This window comes from Nelumbo lutea, chromosome 6 (genome assembly GCF_056320005.1).
Source record: "Nelumbo lutea isolate HS-2025 chromosome 6, American lotus-T2T, whole genome shotgun sequence".
NCBI classification, from domain to species: domain Eukaryota; kingdom Viridiplantae; phylum Streptophyta; class Magnoliopsida; order Proteales; family Nelumbonaceae; genus Nelumbo; species Nelumbo lutea.
Window position 1 is genome coordinate 21,738,987 of NC_142689.1, and position 17,458 is coordinate 21,756,444.

The window sequence follows — 17,458 nt, forward strand, 5'->3', positions numbered from 1 at the left end:
AAATACGAGAAAGATCCTCGGAAGCGTTCATCTCTTTCCTTTCAAGAAAGGAGAATGACGGTTCAGCCCAACAAAATTAAAGTATAGTTAGATAGGTGTTATCTCGGAATTGATGCCAACAGATCCGATCTCTATAGAATGAGGTATTTAACATTATATCAGAATTTTGCAAAGGGCGTGTCCGTACTTTTCGGTGGTATATCACTATATATAGTAAAGTATGCGTACAAGAACAGTCTTCTCTACTAACCGTGCAACCACTAACCACGAAGATTTAAGAAACAGAAGAGAGAGAGCCAGTTTTCCTCTCTCTCTCTCTCTTGAAGCCTCGCTATCCCCTTTTGCTTTACGTAACGATTCAGATTTCTTTCATGGTAGCTAGACTCCAGAAATCTCTTTGTTTCATTGCTTTCTCCTACTTTCAGTCGTTGTTCATGCTTTTGCATCATATCCAAGTTCTGGGTGTTATTTCTTTCTAGGCTGATAAGCTGTATATTTTCTTTGGAAGATTTGTTTCGCTCTTGGGAAGAAAAGGAGATAGATAATTAAGAGATCAAAAAAGCGATGAAAGACCAGACTGACAGAGAAGCTTCGACGAGCGGGAATGGAGAGAAAGCAAAAGGAGCGGAGCAGCAGAAGGTTCCCTTCTACAAGCTCTTCTCTTTTGCAGATAAACAAGATGTGGCGCTGATGACTGTTGGCACGACATGCGCCATTGTAAATGGGCTGTCCATGCCGCTCATGACTCTCATCTTTGGTCAGCTCATCAACTCTTTTGGATCTTCAGATCGTTCACACGTTGTGGCCGCAGTGTCTAAGGTATGCACGTCAAGGCAGTTCACAGTAAGCCTAATTAGATACACCAGAGCTTACAAGATAAGCCATTGTCGTTGTTAGAATAAATGTGTCTTAGCCAAACAACAAAGTACTTGGCCAGTGATAAGAACCTTGGTCTCTTTACTGCAAATAGTGAGCCAGCAATCTCTGGTTTGGATCCTTGATGACTGCATGGTTTGTTTAACAAGGATCTCAACTCTCAGCCCTATTGCTTGGAAGAACAAGTCTAGGTAACACAAGTACAAAACTCATGCCATTGAGAATTGGGTTAAGATCATTAGGTGTCCAGCCGGCCGGAAATCTGAGTGACACATTTAATGACAAATTTGATCGATTATGTCACTCAGAATGCCTTCTGGATCGATCATACTTAGAAAAATCCAATTTCTGAGATCAGATTTAGTGATTACTTTAGCAGCTCCAGACTCACAGGACAGCACAATTTGTATGGCTCAATTAGCCACGCTAAGAATTGGATCTTAGTTAGACATTTGTGTTCCAAAATTTCTCGTCATTATTCAGGACAATGTTGGACCTTTTGGGTGAATTAAATGAACAATGTCCTTGTTTGATGATTAAAATAGCGTCTTACAAATACAAATACAAATACAGGTTTGTATTGTTTGCACCACCTCAGAAATCGAAATGCCCGATGGCCATGTACGGCGTGCCAATTGATCGCTGATTCCAGTTATTAAATATCTAATTAAAGGTGGAGCACTAGAACCGAATACAATTAAAGATTTAATAGCTGGAGTCAGCAATCAATTGGCACGCCCTACAAGGCCATCTGGCATTTCGATTTCTGAGGTGAAGCAAACAATAAAAGCCCCCAAAATAAAATACCCCACCCTTTAAATGGATTATTGTTGGATCCTGGTTGGTTGTGTTGGTTCTTTCGGCTTTGATCTTTCAATGAAGCTAACAAAGAGAATGAACAAAAATCAGAGACACTCACTTTAAAATGGCTAAAAGTAATGCTTGGTTGAAATGTCAGGTTGGCCCAAATCGTAATGAACTGCAGCCCAAACATTCTCATCAATGTATCTATGCATGATTTCCTGAGAATTTATTTATCTTTTTGGCTTCAGGTATCTCTGAAATTCATATACTTGGCTTTTGGTACAGGTCTCGCCTCCTTCTTACGTAAGTGTACTTGATCCCTTTTCCCTTCTTTCTTTTGCACATAGATGGCTGATTGAATACTCTTTCTCTGGATCATACATGCACTGAGTTTATATGGATGATGTCCATGATTCACATGTAGCCTGGACCAAGGCAGTGATATCCAATCTCAGTTTTTGATCTTCATTTTAATTTCTTATGCAGTATCCAGCCTAACCCACACCAACCCATTCATATCCATTTTATATGGAGCTTCCCTTAAACTGAAAATTTTCCATTCAGAAAACTATTTACAAATAATGGTTTCATCCCATGTCAATGAGGTTAGCTTATTACAGAAGTACTGAATAAATGGGTTGAGTAAACATTAATTGTCTCCAAATTAAGCACTCAGGAATTGGACAATACATATCCATGTAAATTCTGAGTTGCTACTACTTGTTATTCACTCCAGAGGTGTCCAGCTGGATGGTGACCGGAGAGAGACAGGCAGCTCGCATTCGAGGTCTATACCTAAGAACTATTTTGAGACAAGATATTACATTTTTTGACACGGAAACAACAACTGGAGAAGTCATTGGAAGGATGTCTGGGGACACCATTCTCATTCAAGATGCTATGGGTGAAAAGGTAGCTTCTCATGTTCTGTTTTGTTCTTGTTTCAAACTTGTATCTGCATTTACCTACTTCCTAGAATGCTGAGAAACAGTGCAGACTAGCTAGACAAGAAATTAATAGATCCCATGACATACTTCAAATTCTTTTGTTAGGTTGGAAAGTTCATCCAACTTCTTTCTACCTTTTTCGGGGGCTTTGCAATTGCATTTTCAAGAGGCTGGCTTCTTTCATTGGTCATGTTGGCATGCCTTCCTCTCCTTGTGGTCTCCGGTGGTGTAATGTCAGTATTCATTTCAAAAATGTCGAGCCGCGGACAGATCGCCTATGCTGAAGCTGGAAATATTGTAGAGCAGACAGTAGGAGCCATTAGAACGGTAAGGCATATTCACGATGGAAATTCTGCAACTCAGATGCATACATTCCTTTTGAGTACAGTTATCCATAACTGACTCATTATTTTTTTAAACCTAAATTCCATAGGTTGCATCCTTCACTCGGGAGAAACAAGCCATAAACAAATATAATGCAGCAATACACAAGGCATATGCATCCTCCATCCAGCAGGGCTTTGCATCAGGCATGGGACTTGGAACAGTTTTACTAATCATATTCAGCAGCTATGGACTAGCCATATGGTATGGATCCAAGCTGATCATTGAGAAAGGCTACAATGGTGGAGTAGTCATCAACATTATAATGTCTCTAATGACGGGTGGAATGTAAGTATTGGATCATTTTTTTAACAGAGAATACCTATAGATATCCCTTCTCTTATTGGTCTCTTGAATCAGGTCGCTGGGCCAGACATCCCCATGCTTGAATGCTTTTGCAGCAGGACAAGCTGCTGCATATAAGATGTTTGAAACAATCAAAAGAAAACCATTGATTGATCCATATGACATGAGTGGCATTGTGTTAGGGGACATCAAGGGCAATATAGAACTAAAAGATATTTACTTCAGCTACCCAGCAAGACCCAATGTTCAGATATTTTCTGGCTTCTCATTGCAAATTCCGCGTGGCACCACTGTGGCTCTAGTTGGACAAAGCGGAAGTGGGAAATCAACAGTGATCAGCCTGGTGGAGAGATTCTATGATCCCCATGCTGGTGAAGTGCTTATTGATGGTGTCAACTTGAAGGAGCTGCAGCTAAGATGGATAAGGGGGAAGATTGGACTTGTCAGCCAAGAACCCATCTTGTTTGCAACTACAATCAGAGAGAATATCGCATATGGAAAGGAAAATGCAACAAATGAGGAGATCAGATCGGCAATTGAGCTTGCCAATGCTGCAAAGTTCATTCACAAGCTTCCTCAGGTACATCTGAGGCAAACTTTTAGAGAATAGTTTCTTCTTTAATTATGTAAACATGACAAGATCACAATATACAATTTGTTTAGGGGCTTGATACAATGGTAGGAGAGCATGGGACACAATTGTCTGGTGGACAGAAGCAGAGGATTGCAATTGCAAGGGCCATTCTCAAGAGTCCTAAGATTCTACTTCTTGATGAAGCAACAAGTGCATTAGATGCAGAGTCTGAGCGCATAGTTCAAGAGGCCCTAGTAAGAATCATGTCAAACCGGACGACTGTGGTTGTTGCTCATCGTTTGACCACCATTAGGAATGCAGATACCATAGCCGTGGTACATCAAGGGAAAATTCTAGAGCAAGGTAATCAAAACCTACCGTTTCATTTTAATGTTGATTCTATCAAAGTTAACAAATACTGGAAACCATCAAAAATATCCTGAAAGTTGCATTTTGTTTACTAGGTACCCACTCAGAGCTGACTAAGGATCCTGATGGGGCTTACTCACAGCTCATTCGTCTACAAGAGGGTACTCAACAAACTGAAGTTTCACCAGATAAACCAGACCAGAGCCTTGATTCTATAATGAGCAGATCTCACAGCCAGAGATTATCCATGAGGCAATCCATAAGCAGAGCTTCTTCTAGTGGTAGGCACTCCTTCTCACTTACATTTGGTATTCCAGGTCCCATAGATCTTCATGAGACTGAAATAGAAGAGGAGGAGGATACTATTGACCAAAAGGAGAAAGAAGATGCACGTCGCAAGGTCTCCATCAAGCGCCTAGCCTACCTAAATATGCCAGAGGTGCCAGTTTTGCTTCTAGGGGCCATTGCTGCAGCTATACATGGTGTAATCTTTCCTGTCTTTGGACTCCTGCTCTCAACAGCCATCAAAATATTCTATGAACCTCCTCACGAGCTTCGAAAAGATTCCAGGTTTTGGGCCTTGATGTTTGTAGTTCTAGGTGTCATTTCTTTGGTTTCTGTACCTGTTCAACAGTATTTCTTTGGAGTTGCTGGCTGTAAGTTAATCCAACGTATCCGATCCAATACATTTGAGAAGGTGGTACACAAGGAAATAAGTTGGTTTGATGAAGCTGCAAATTCAAGGTATTTAAACCAGTTTGTAACACCCGTTTATCTCCCCTACACACACAAATAAATGCTCTCTAATATATGGATTAATTAAGATTTCTGGTTCTGTTTCAGTGGGGCAGTTGGTGCAAGGTTATCTATTGATGCCTCAAATGTGCGGAGTCTTGTAGGTGATGCCTTGGCCTTAATGGTTCAGAACATAGCAACACTCACAGCAGGGCTTATAATAGCATTTTCAGCTAATTGGCGATTGGCACTTATAGTCTTAGTTCTGCTACCATTGGTGGGTTTACAAGGATATGCTCAGATGAAATTTGTGAAGGGATTCAGTGCAGATGCCAAGGTTATTTCTTCTATTCTACCATTTAACTTGGTATCATTATGGAATTTAAATCATTGGAATTCGATGTGTGAATACATAGACATATTATAATCAACTTCAAACACTAATTAGGGGTTTAGTGGTGCACTTCTTGCAGACAGTATATATACAGTGTGTATGACACTAAGAAAATTTTAAAAACTCTTGCAGTTAATGTATGAAGAAGCTAGTCAAGTTGCAAATGATGCAGTGGGTAGTATTCGAACAGTCGCCTCATTTTGTGCAGAACAAAAGGTGATGGATTTGTACCAGAAAAAATGTGAGGCGCCTATAAAACAAGGAATCCGCTTAGGACTAGTAAGTGGTGGAGGCTTTGGCTTCTCTTTCATTGCACTTTATTGCACAAATGCTGCCTGTTTCTACTTTGGGTCGCTTCTGGTACAACATGGCCTAGCAACATTTGGGCAAGTTTTTAAGGTATGGTGGTAACTATTTGTTTTCTTGATCCCTTTCAAGGTAATTCTTTGGTCTCTGATGGTCCGATACATATAGGTTTTCTTTGCCTTGACAATATCAGCAGTGGGAATTTCACAAACTAGTGCAATGGCTCCAGATTCCAACAAGGCTAAGGATTCAACTGCTTCTATTTTTGAGATTCTTGATAGCAAATCAAAGATTGATTCAAGCAGCGAAGAAGGTGTTACCCTAGCCAGTGTCAAAGGTGATATTGATTTCAAACATGTCAGCTTCAGATATGCAACACGCCCAGATGTGCAGATCTTCAGAGACTTGTGCTTGAGCATCCCTTCTGGGAAGGTATTTAACACCTCCCTGGCCTGTTTCTTGAACAATACTTAAACAGTGTTTTTGGAAAATAAAACTCATAGGCGACATTTCTAGTCTTTTTAGTTGCTTTTCCTAGTGACACCAACATTCTTTATTGTTTCTAGACTGCTGCCCTGGTTGGAGAGAGTGGTAGTGGAAAATCAACTATTATCAGCTTGTTAGAAAGGTTTTATGATCCTGATTCTGGCCATGTATTGTTAGATGGAGTTGAAATTCAGAAGTTTAGGTTAAGTTGGTTGAGGCAACAGATGGGGTTGGTAAGCCAAGAGCCCATATTGTTCAATCAGACTATTCGTGACAATATTGCTTATGGAAAGCAGGGTGGTGCATCTGAAGATGAGATTATTGCAGCTGCAAACGCAGCTAATGCTCACTGCTTCATAGCAGGATTACCAGAAGGATATGATACCTCAGTTGGGGAAAGGGGGGTACAATTGTCTGGTGGCCAGAAACAACGGATAGCCATAGCAAGAGCAATACTGAAGGACCCAAAGATTCTTCTGCTTGATGAGGCCACAAGTGCATTGGATGCAGAATCAGAGAGTGTAGTACAAGATGCATTAGATAGAGTAATGGTGAATAGAACAACTGTTGTTGTTGTTCATCGCCTCTCTACAATCAAAGGGGCTGATATAATTGCAGTGGTGAAGAATGGTGCCATTGCTGAGAAGGGAACACATGATGAACTGATGAAGATATCTGATGGTGCCTACGCTTCTCTAGTAGCACTCCACATGAACTCTACATAAGCAAAATAGGAAACAACCGAGTAGTATTTTCACACATTAAACATCTTACCGTGATCAATAGGGCTCCCTTTCTTTTCTTTTCTGTTTCTTCCTTTTTGATCAATGGACAGTGAGCAAAAAGGCTTGCCAACTGTTGATGTTAAAACTTGAAAGGAAAGTAGAGGAAATCAATATTGATTATTTGATTATGATATATTGTTGTCTTCCTTGTATCTCTTTTAAGATCCTAAATAAGGTAAAATGATTCATAGAGAAGAGCAATGCTCTCTAGAGAATCTTGATAGTAATGTCTTCGGAGAATTATACGTATATATACAGAGGGAGGGTGGAAAGAGTTTAGAAACAGAACATGAGAAAGAAGAGTGGTTGTAAAAGAGAAAATGCTCTTAACTGTTCATTAAATTTTCAAAATATATCATATTCTTCCTTTTTCTTGAACCACTTCCACAAAGCCTTGGACTAATAGGACAATTGTAATCCCCAGGTAAAGCTGTTTAAAAACTTAATGGCGGCTGGTTTTTTTTCACCAAAAAAGAATAGAAAAAGATAAACACACGTTTTATCCACAAACCGATGAGTTCAGATACAGTAATTGAACGATCCATTTTCCCAAAATGGAAAGAAACGGTTGAATGTTCGAGCTTGCTTATTAGGAATTAAGAAAGATGAGGATTCCATCGTAAAATGTTACAAATCCTCGAAATGGTAGCAAGATGAGACCGTCACAGATTCCAACTCAGACCGCTCTGTCAATCTCTTTGAGAAGACTTCCTTTCAAAGAGGAATTCAGTTAGCAAAACACGTTCCTTGGAACGGAGGAGATCTTCTAACCGAACGAACGGAAACAGGTTATATACTTTAAGCAGGGGGATTCTTTTTTTATAAATTTCTTAAACTATTCATATAGTTTAATTAATTGATTAATACCCTTACTGTTTTAAAATTGACTAACGCTATTGTCTGTCTAAACATTATCATTTTGAAATTGACTAATACTACTTTTACTATTTCTGACAATTGTTTAAAAATAATCAGGGTCATTAAACGTGATAAAAAATATGAAAATGACCTTTTATCCTTAAATTCAACCGGATGGAACCATCGGAGAGAACAACAGCAGCAGAGATCTGAGATAAAAGCTACTTGTTTTTGATCTGAAACCCAGATTAGAAACAATCTCCAGTGAGGGAGGTTCGCTCCAAATCGCCGCTGCTAGGAGTTGCAGCGGCGATGATAGGGGAGGAAAAACATGAGAGGTGAGGTTGAAAAAGGAGAGAGAGAAAGCGTCGTCATTGCTAAGAGTTATCGTTCTTTGATTCACCTTCGCCGTCGTCGTCCTCATCGGCGATAGCCTCTTTTTTCAGAATATCAAAGATGAAGGCAAAGAGATCGCCGCCGCCGGGACGCCTGTCGTGAGTTGAAGAAGAATCGTATTCAGATGGAAGTGTTTCCTCACTCGCTTGTTAACAACGCTCACTACTCCAGCTCGTACTCTGTTTAGGAGTTAGTAGAAGCTCGTTAACCACGCTCATTGCTCCAGCTTTGTTGCTGCGATGCTCAAATGTTGCTCAGATACAGCCGAACCTGAGAGGAAAAGGACCTCCCTTAGTGGGGAGAATGCCTCTGATCAATCAGAGAACTTGAAACCTGTAGATAATCTGCATCTTCGTTTGGTAGATAAGCATCAACGGCCTGGCAAAACAGGTGGGAAGCTATCAGCTAATGACTCCCGTTGGTTGATTTACAGAGTTTCAGAATCTCCGGCGAAAACTAGACCGAAGACAGTCGTGTTGTAGGGTCTGGACGCCATTGCAAAACCGGCGGAGCTTCCAATCTCTTTCAATGATTTAGCCTGGTCATGTCGCTTGGAAGAAGGCCCTAGAAGCACTGAAGAATAGGAATTGAATCGTCAAAGCCGAAAAATTAGCCTTTTCTTTTCTCTCCCTCAACTGATCACGAACGTTGCGAAAATTTGTAATCGGAGCGAAAAATTTCTCCATCTTTTTCCTCATTGTCATCATCGACTTCTTCTGCTTCCATGGCGACCAGCAGTGGGAGAAAAAAAAGGACGGAAGCAACTCGACACAACTTCGGCTTCGAGTGGGTAGTAAAAATTGGAGCACATGCAAGTGACGGAGCCGGAGACGCTCCCCCTGCAGCACTTGCAGAGGTAAGAGAAAAGAGACCGCTGAGGAGGAAGGGGTTGTTGGTCCGACAGAGAAAAGGGTAATATTGGATTTTAAAAGAATTTGATGGAATATTAATGGATGTCAATGGTAAGGGTAGAGCTACACAATTGTGCGAAACAATAAGGTAGCGGCAGTCAAGTTTCAAACAATAAGGTATACTCAGTTAATTAACTAAATGATAAGGGTAGTTTAAGAAATTTATCATTCTTTTTTTAAGTCTCAATTTCTATTTCTAATATTTCATTTTATAGACTTTAAGCAAGACCTAGAGATTCAATATAATAAAATTTAATTTATAAGTTTGTAGGTTGATATATAAAACTAATTACCTGTTTCGCAAGTCTTTTTGGAAAGATCTTCTAATAGTTTTGACAGTCAAAATATGCATTGAGCTTTTACATAAAAATCCGAGCAGCGCGAAGCTAGTTTGGCAAATATATCTTTCCATGTGTCTTTTTGTACGAGAATAAAATGCGAAAGACGCAAAATGCTTCATTTGAAGTTTCTCGAAATCAGTCTAAAATGGGCTTTGCGTTTTTTTGACCCTTCGGCTTTTGGCGACTAGATCTTCCACGAACCAAACGGAAATAGTCCAAAAATCGATCTACCTAACTTGTAAACAACCAAAAAACCGCACGAAAAGATGCACCAAAACGGGCCCTAAAACAATTAGTTCAAGAGGGATAGAAAAATATAGGCTTATGATTTTTTTTATTTCACCACCTAAGCACTTAGGCATTGGGAGCCCCATGGTTGCCCAACCTTGTCTTGGCACATTGAAAACTAAATCCGATTCCAAACATGATTAAATGGAAAGGGGATATTGAACCCAACTCAACCCATCCCATATATAGTGCACCCATACTCAACCAAGCCTATATATAATGAAAGGTCAATGGGTCATGTTTAACTTAGAGTTACCTCAACCCAAACCTGATCACCAGAAATCCAATTAAAGGTAACCAAATAAACATTGTGACTGAACTGAAAATCTTATTAGAGCAGGTTTTATTTAGTATCATTGCCCATTCTACTTGCAATGTTTTAGGTTGGTTGATATAAATTTTATTAAAATATATTTTTTCAACCACAAATGATTTGAGTTATCAATACAACATTTGCTATCATTGATGATTCTTCAAGAAACATGCATCAAATTTGGTGTTTCTATTATAGATGTCAACACCCAATCTAATGTCTATATATTTTTAATAAAAGTAATTATTTGGCAAGATATGATAAAACACTTTCTCAAAAATTTGTATTGACCGATCTAAAACATTACAAGTAGAAGTGACAATGGTACTAAATACAACATTTATCTTCATAGTGAATAAGATTTGAAAGAAATCAAGGGCTCCTTAACAATTGAAGCTGAAACTAGGTGGTTTACTATATTCTTGAATATTCTATTTATTTAATTATTTTATCCACTAAAATATAAAGCAGCAAGTCATTCAATTACTGTGAACAAACTAGAAATTATTAAAAATAGTAAATTGCAATTTTACTAAAACATCTGCCTCGGGGAAGCTGTGATAAATTTTTCTTTTCTCGTGAGTTAGCATTTGAAAGGTCTGATGAGCAAGAGAGGGAAGTTCTTTGGGGACTGATTCCCATGGTTGTTTCTGGTATTTGTGGAGAGAGAAATTCCTAGACCTTTAAGAGCTTGAGATCAGATGATCATATCATATTGGGTAAAATTAAAGAAATGTTTTTGTCTTGACTGTCAGATTATAAGGAGTTTAGAGGGCTAGAATATCATAAATATTTTATAAGGACCTTTTATTTTCTTGGTAATATTTGCTAACAAAAGCTGTAGGTCCTGTACACCAATGGGTGTACATGGTCTATAGCTATTTGATATTACTACAATAGGATCTGAAGCTCAGTTTGGAAGGAGTATAAATACAAATATATAAAATGCAAAACCTTATATTTTGTATGTATTTGTATTACACATATTTGTATTTATACTCATTCTAAATTTAACCTGATGCATTTACATTAGTGCAAATGAAATTCATGTACACCTTGCATAAACAAGACAGTTAAATCTAAAACCATATGCCTATCACACTTCACACACACCAAACAAAGTTACGTCTAAAACAAGACAAACTTCCTATTTGCACTATTATGCATTTATATTAGTACAAATGAAATTCGCACCACAAACAAACTAAGATGTACCTTACAACTAAGGGTTACTAGTTGGGTCTAATTTGAATTTACACAACTTAGGCCTGGTCCCTAAAGCTGGGTGCATTAAAATTTTAAAAAATGCTCAACCTGAATATACCCAAGTTGCAACTTTATCCACAATTGGTCATTACTCTGATCTGCCCTTGGGCTTTAACAAATCGGAGTGATCCGAATCTGATGGAATCCTATTATCCAATCCGAAGATCTGTAGAAGGGTTATCTGAATTCAATCAAATAGGATTGGATCTTGAATCAGATCATGATCCAATCCATTTGCACCCGTAACATAGATCCTATGGTAGTTTCCTAGGTATTATAACCATATTTTGTTAATAATTATTTATAATTTTTATAGGAAAAGTATAAAGTTCATGTTAAAGTATAGAAAATCAACATATTCATGAGAAGAAAAAGAAGAAAGAAAAGGAAATTCAATTTGTGATAGGAAAAGAAGAAAAGAAAAAACTATATACTAGTAGAAAATGTGTTGATTAGATAAAAATTTTAATTTATTCCTTATTGATTCAGGTTTTAAAGTATTTGAGGGTTCAATAGAGCATTTAGCAATGTTTGTATTGATAAAATCCTAACAAATAAGAAAATAATTAATAAAAAGAAATTAGTATATAAACACACAAAATGAATATTTTAGTTTAATAAACCATATTTTATAATTATAATATTAAAAAATAAAGAATAAAAAAGTATTTTATAATACATAGTACAAAACTGGCGTCCCCTTGACAACTATGATTATATTATTTATAAATTAAAAGTTTTATTTATTTTTAAAAATTTTATTTTTTAAATAATACTATAAATTAAAAATTTTCAAAAATTCGGATCATCACGGATAACCCATCAGTGTCGAAAATCGGAGATGGAGAACCATTTTATCCCCATGGAGTTGGGGACGGGGATTTATTTAAGAATCGGGATCGGGGACGGGGAATATGATCCCCACCCGGAACGCGCCCCATTGCCATTCCTCCTCGTTCATCTCTTGCGAATTGCATTTCCTCAAAACGAGTCAGTGGACTGATCTTGTTGGACTCGTCAGAAGCTAAAAGCCCAAAACCCCGTCAAAAGCCAACTGTTGGAAATCCCATTTCATCAGTGGATTTGCTTCCCGTAATGCTACAAGTGGACTACGGAGCTACGAATGTGAAAAACTATCGATTCAAGGACTCTGTCTCAGTCTCAGCTTGATTTTAGTATATAAATAAAACAAACCATCTGTTCTTCGCTTTACTACTCAATCTAGCTACAAATCAGCTGCATGTCACCATGGAAAGCTCTCCATTGATTGTGATGGAGGGAAGGAAGTTGAGTCTCTTTCTCTTTGCTTTGTGCTCTCTTCTTGGGCTGCCCTTGTCGGCCGGAGTTGAATATATATCTGCAGTGGGTGATCCTGGAATGAAACGAGATGGTCTGAGAGTGGCAATTGAGGCATGGAATCAGTGCAACGAGGTCGGAGAAGAAGCTCCCAATATGGGAAGCCCAAGGGCCGCCGATTGCTTCGACGTCGACACTTCTGCGTCACCTGGTGAGCTTCTTCTTCTATTCTTCATCATCATCATCATCATCTTCTTCTTCTTCTTCTTCTTCTTCTTCTTCTTCTTCTTCTTCTTAATTCAGTTCATGACAGACTGAAACTTATCGTTGGCTTTGGAATCCTACTCTGAAGTCAAGTTGGTACACAAGATAACTGAGAGAGACAACAAGCTGGGCTTAGCTAGTCCCTCTCGTGGAGGGTTGATGTCCGACGATGTAGACGATTACGCAGCTGAGAAGGAGATATACTTGGGCAACAAATGCCAGGTAGAGGATCAGCCGAGGCCATGGCAGTTCTGGATGATCATGCTCAAGAGTGGCAACATGGACTCATTAGCGGCTCTATGCCCAGAGAATGGGAAGCCTTCAAAGGCCTTTCCGCCACAGTCAAGGTTCCCATGCTTCGGTAAAGGGTGCATGAACATGCCCTTGATCCATCACAACTTCACCAGTTTGAAGAAAGGAGAGAAAGGGGCTAGTGTGTTAAGGGGAGCTTTCTATGGGACATGGGACCTGGATGCTGATGTTACAAGAGGGCTGGTTTCAAACACCATTTCTTACTACTCTGTGGATTGGGAAAAGGAGATTGGCAAGGGAAGCTGGGTCTTCCATCATGTGCTGAAGACTTCACACAAGTATCCATGGCTAATGCTCTACTTGAGATCAGATGCCACAACTGGATTTTCTGGTGGATACCATTACCCAACAAGGGGGATGTCCAAGATTGTAAGTTTCTCTTTTAATTCTTGATGATCAATTGAAACCATATCTACTATTATCTTTAATTATCTATGTTTGATGATGACGATTACCCAATAAGGAGGATGCATGCCTGATAAGATTCTAAATTTCTCTTTGAATTCTGGATGATCAAGAGAACCCATCTACTATTATCATTATATATGCTATGTGGAAGTGTGACAAGTAGGTCAGGTCACAAATTTCCACTGTATTCATTCTGACTTTTGATATATTCCCTTTGTCATCATCTGTTGATCAATTCTTAGTAAGAATGAAGATCAAATAAACTGTTGTTATTAATAGATTCTAAACTCACCTAATTTCAAAGTAAGGTTCACACTAGATGTAAAGGGAGGGGTCTGAAGTCCCAAACTGGAACTGACTATTTGTTCACAATTATCCAGCTTATCAATTCCATCACTTTTGTATTTTCCTTTGTCATAATCTGTCGATCAAGTCTGACTAAGAATGAAGAACAACAATTGAACTGCTCTTGTTTACAGATTCCAAAGTCACCAAATTTCAAAGTAAGGTTCACACTGGATATAAAGAAAGGTGGGAGTTCTAAGAGCCAGTTCTACCTTACGGACATAGGAAGCTGTTGGAAGAACAATGGGCAACCTTGCGATGGCGATGTGACGACCGATGTCACCAGATACAGTGAGATGATCATCAACCCCAGAACTGAGTCATGGTGCCGCCCTGATAATGTTAAGTTCTGCCCACCTTACCACACCCTGCCCAATGGAAAAAGAATCCATCGCACAGACAAGGCCAAGTATCCATATGAGGCTTATCACATGTATTGTGCCCCTGGACATGCACAGCATGTAGAGGAGCCATACAATTTATGCGATCCATACGGCAATCCACAAGCCCAGGAGGTAGTGCAGACACTGCCACACCCAGTTTGGGGAGAATATGGGTATCCCACAAAGAAGGGTGAGGGGTGGATTGGAGATGCCCGAACCTGGGATCTTGATGTGGGAAGGTTGTCTCAGTCACTTTATTTTTACCAGGTTTGTGCTACTTTCAGGTCCGATCGCTTTTGTAAGTTATTCAGGGCAAGTGCATTTATTCATGTTTTTTTATTTTCTAGGAAGGATCATTTTATTTATAAAAAAATTCATCATTAAATAAGACATTTTTGTCCCATCATTAAATGAGACATTTTTGTCCCAGGTAAATGATACTTAGGAAAATAAATCTTCCCTAATCCCCACATAAATCTGAAAAATGAACATAGATTTTTTGATCAATGAAAACTAAAATCCCTTAATACTATGATCTGTTGAGCTTTTATTCAGTTTGTATTAATTCAGCATTTTTATGAAGTATTAACAGTGAAACTTACTGAGTATGCAGGATCCAGGTACTAAGCCTGTAGATAGATACTGGCCTTCTATTAACGTGGGAACTGAGATCTATATAAGTGAGAATGAAGTTGCAGAGTGGACTGTCAGCGGCTTCGAGATTGTTGTTCCAAAAGATGACTATTGAAGATGTGATCCAAGAGTAGTCGTTTCTCCTGGTGTACACTGTACACAGGTTTTATACAGAAGGACATGGAGTTTATCAGTTGCTAACAATCCTATTTAATTAAGATGTTTTCCAAGAGAAATCTAATCTTCATGGAGATGTAGAGGATCGCAATTTATGTGCATTTTGAAATTCCAAAATCTTGGTGAGAAGAAGAAGGCGAAGGATTGGATATCATCATGATTGACAAAACAATTCTACCACAGTATACAAGGTCCTAGATCTTGTTTATATTTTAGTTAAGTAGTTTACTGTATTTTTTTTTTTTTTTTTGAATTGTATGTTGGCTGCAGATTGACCTAAATTGGTTAATTTCATGTGTTTAAAGTGTAATTAGAATGAATTAATTTAATTAATCTAACCTGCTTGATGAACCTATTGATTGACTTTGTATGGTCTCTTTCTAACTGGGGGTCCAAGGATTCTAACAATAATACTAAGGTCCTTTTCCTTTTTCAGTAAATTATTTACCCAGGTAAATGCAGTTACCTGGGAAACACTTATTCGGGTAAGTGCATTTCCCATTTCTTTTATTTCTCATGTAAATAAGGAAATGACCATTTTATTTATAAAAATTCATTATTAAAAGTGGCATTTTTATCCTATTCAAGTGTTGGCAACTTTTTCCTTAGATGGGTAAAACATGGGTATTACTTATAAATTTTCCTCGATCCCCGCATAAGTCTAAAAAAACAACATGAAATTCTTGGTTCCCCCTCTCAAAATCTGAAAAAAGAACGCCCCCTAAGGATTAATTACTTATATACACTCTGTACATTTTGGAAACTACTTATATATACCTGAACTTTCGAACACAACTTATATATATATGCCCTTCTTGGCTGTTCCCACAAACTGTTAATACTTTATTCCAAATGCATTCATAATACCAATATTACTCTAGATTCTATGGCAAAAAACAAAAACCCAAAACTCAGAAACAGAAGTGAGTTTTGCCGGTTCTATGTAACTTGTATTCAGAATGTTCATTTCTTAGGCCAATATTCAGAACAGTGTCATCGTCCTCAAGGAAAACCCTACCGCTGAGTTCATTTCAAAGTTCAAACATTATTCATTTTTGTAATACTAAATAAAGGTTTCATTTCAAATACCTTTCTTTCCAACAGTGGTCTAACAGGAAACCTAACAAAATACCTAAGAGTTTGTTGGAAATTTGGAATTCCCAATCAATCATAGAGCGGGACTTGAAATTCATAATTTTTCCTAGAATAAGAAATGCTAGATCTTCTTTTTCAGCAAATCTTCTTATTACAGTATTACTCAACGTTAATAGACTAATTAAAAAGGAAAAGTAGACGAGATTCCCTAATCCCTACTACAAATGGTGGAAGGGATTGTTTCATTGTTGATCGTTTTTATTTTTGGCCCGATTGAAAGATTTAGGTTATGTTTGATTTGAAGGAAAAGGTAGGAAAAGGAAGGGAAAGTTTGTAAAAGTTTCCTTTGAATGGATGCCCATTCTACCAAATAAATAAAAAAAGATTAAAAATAAAGAGGGTCAAAAACTATTGAATGGGTCAACGGTTTGACCACCCGGGTCAATTGGTTGTTGATATTTTCAATGGTTTTTGACTAAATACCGGATTTGGGGTAAAACATAGCTGGTTGTCTGGACAATTCCCAAGCCAAACACAGTCTGACCGTCCAGGTCAATGACGGTTTGAAAACCATGAATTTCCCTACCTTTCCTTCAACCCAAACACAGCCTTGAGGGAAAACATAAGCTAAATGCATCCGTTCTCCTTTTCCCGCAAGTGATGAAGGCAAGCAAGAAAAGATTAATTCCCATTTGCATAAACAATGTTTCAATATGAAAAGAATGCATCTAGTCTCTTGGGCTTTATAATTTGCTATTTGCATTGGTGCAGTTAATCCTTGATCTAGAAGCCCAGGAATGAGATCGGGTCTAATGCTTATTATGTAATCAATCGTGATTGAATACCCCAGTAGCTCTCTACGCATAAATGTGGGTTGCATCTGTTTGGAACATCACATATTCACTTATATTTGGGGGCATTTTATTTTTGGATTTTGAGAGGGAGGAAAATTGGACAATGGGATTTTGGTTCCTATTGACAAAGAATATCATGCTCATTTTTTAGATTAATGCGGAGACCAAAGAAAATTTATTTTTTTTTTATATCACATATCCATCTCTTGAGTGGATAAATAACTTTTGCACGTAGGAGGAAAGTTGCTAAAACTTGAATGGGACAAAAATGCCCCTTTTAATGATGGATTTTTATGACTAAAATGGTTATTACTTTATTTATTTGAGAAATAAAAGAACTTAGATAAATGTA

General features: G+C 38.1%; 2 protein-coding genes across 2 annotated transcripts; both read left to right on the forward strand.

Moving 5' to 3' along the window:
- Nucleotides 1–247: 247 nt before the first annotated feature.
- On the forward strand, nt 248–7,099 carry LOC148847870 (ABC transporter B family member 9-like). Its single transcript, XM_088948645.1, has 12 exons — nt 248–819; nt 1,929–1,983; nt 2,417–2,592; nt 2,733–2,954; nt 3,061–3,299; nt 3,372–3,897; nt 3,981–4,254; nt 4,356–5,004; nt 5,104–5,332; nt 5,522–5,788; nt 5,864–6,127; nt 6,262–7,099. Exons 1-12 carry the CDS (start codon nt 565–567, stop codon nt 6,904–6,906), a joined length of 3,801 nt encoding a protein of 1,266 aa, XP_088804771.1. The 5' UTR covers nt 248–564; the 3' UTR covers nt 6,907–7,099.
- A 5,894-nt stretch (nt 7,100–12,993) lies between these two features.
- Nucleotides 12,994–15,520, forward strand: LOC148847871 (uncharacterized). The gene is made up of 3 exons (XM_088947953.1): nt 12,994–13,580; nt 14,099–14,614; nt 14,961–15,520. The coding sequence occupies exons 1-3, from the start codon at nt 13,059–13,061 to the stop codon at nt 15,093–15,095; spliced, it is 1,173 nt and encodes a 390-aa protein (XP_088804079.1). The 5' UTR covers nt 12,994–13,058; the 3' UTR covers nt 15,096–15,520.
- The last annotated feature ends 1,938 nt before the right edge of the window (nt 15,521–17,458 follow it).

Excerpts from the sequence above, each read along its gene's own strand:
- LOC148847870 (XM_088948645.1), top strand. The coding sequence starts at position 565 with ATGAAAGACCAGACTGACAGAGAAGCTTCGACGAGCGGGAATGGAGAG. Across the intron at positions 1,984-2,416 it reads AGGTCTCGCCTCCTTCTTAC|AGGTGTCCAGCTGGATGGTG; the intron begins GTAAGTGTACTT and ends TATTCACTCCAG. Across the intron at positions 4,255-4,355 it reads AGGGAAAATTCTAGAGCAAG|GTACCCACTCAGAGCTGACT; the intron begins GTAATCAAAACC and ends TTTGTTTACTAG.
- LOC148847871 (XM_088947953.1), top strand. The coding sequence starts at position 13,059 with ATGTCCGACGATGTAGACGATTACGCAGCTGAGAAGGAGATATACTTG. Across the intron at positions 13,581-14,098 it reads CAAGGGGGATGTCCAAGATT|ATTCCAAAGTCACCAAATTT; the intron begins GTAAGTTTCTCT and ends TCTTGTTTACAG. Across the intron at positions 14,615-14,960 it reads AGTCACTTTATTTTTACCAG|GATCCAGGTACTAAGCCTGT; the intron begins GTTTGTGCTACT and ends CTGAGTATGCAG.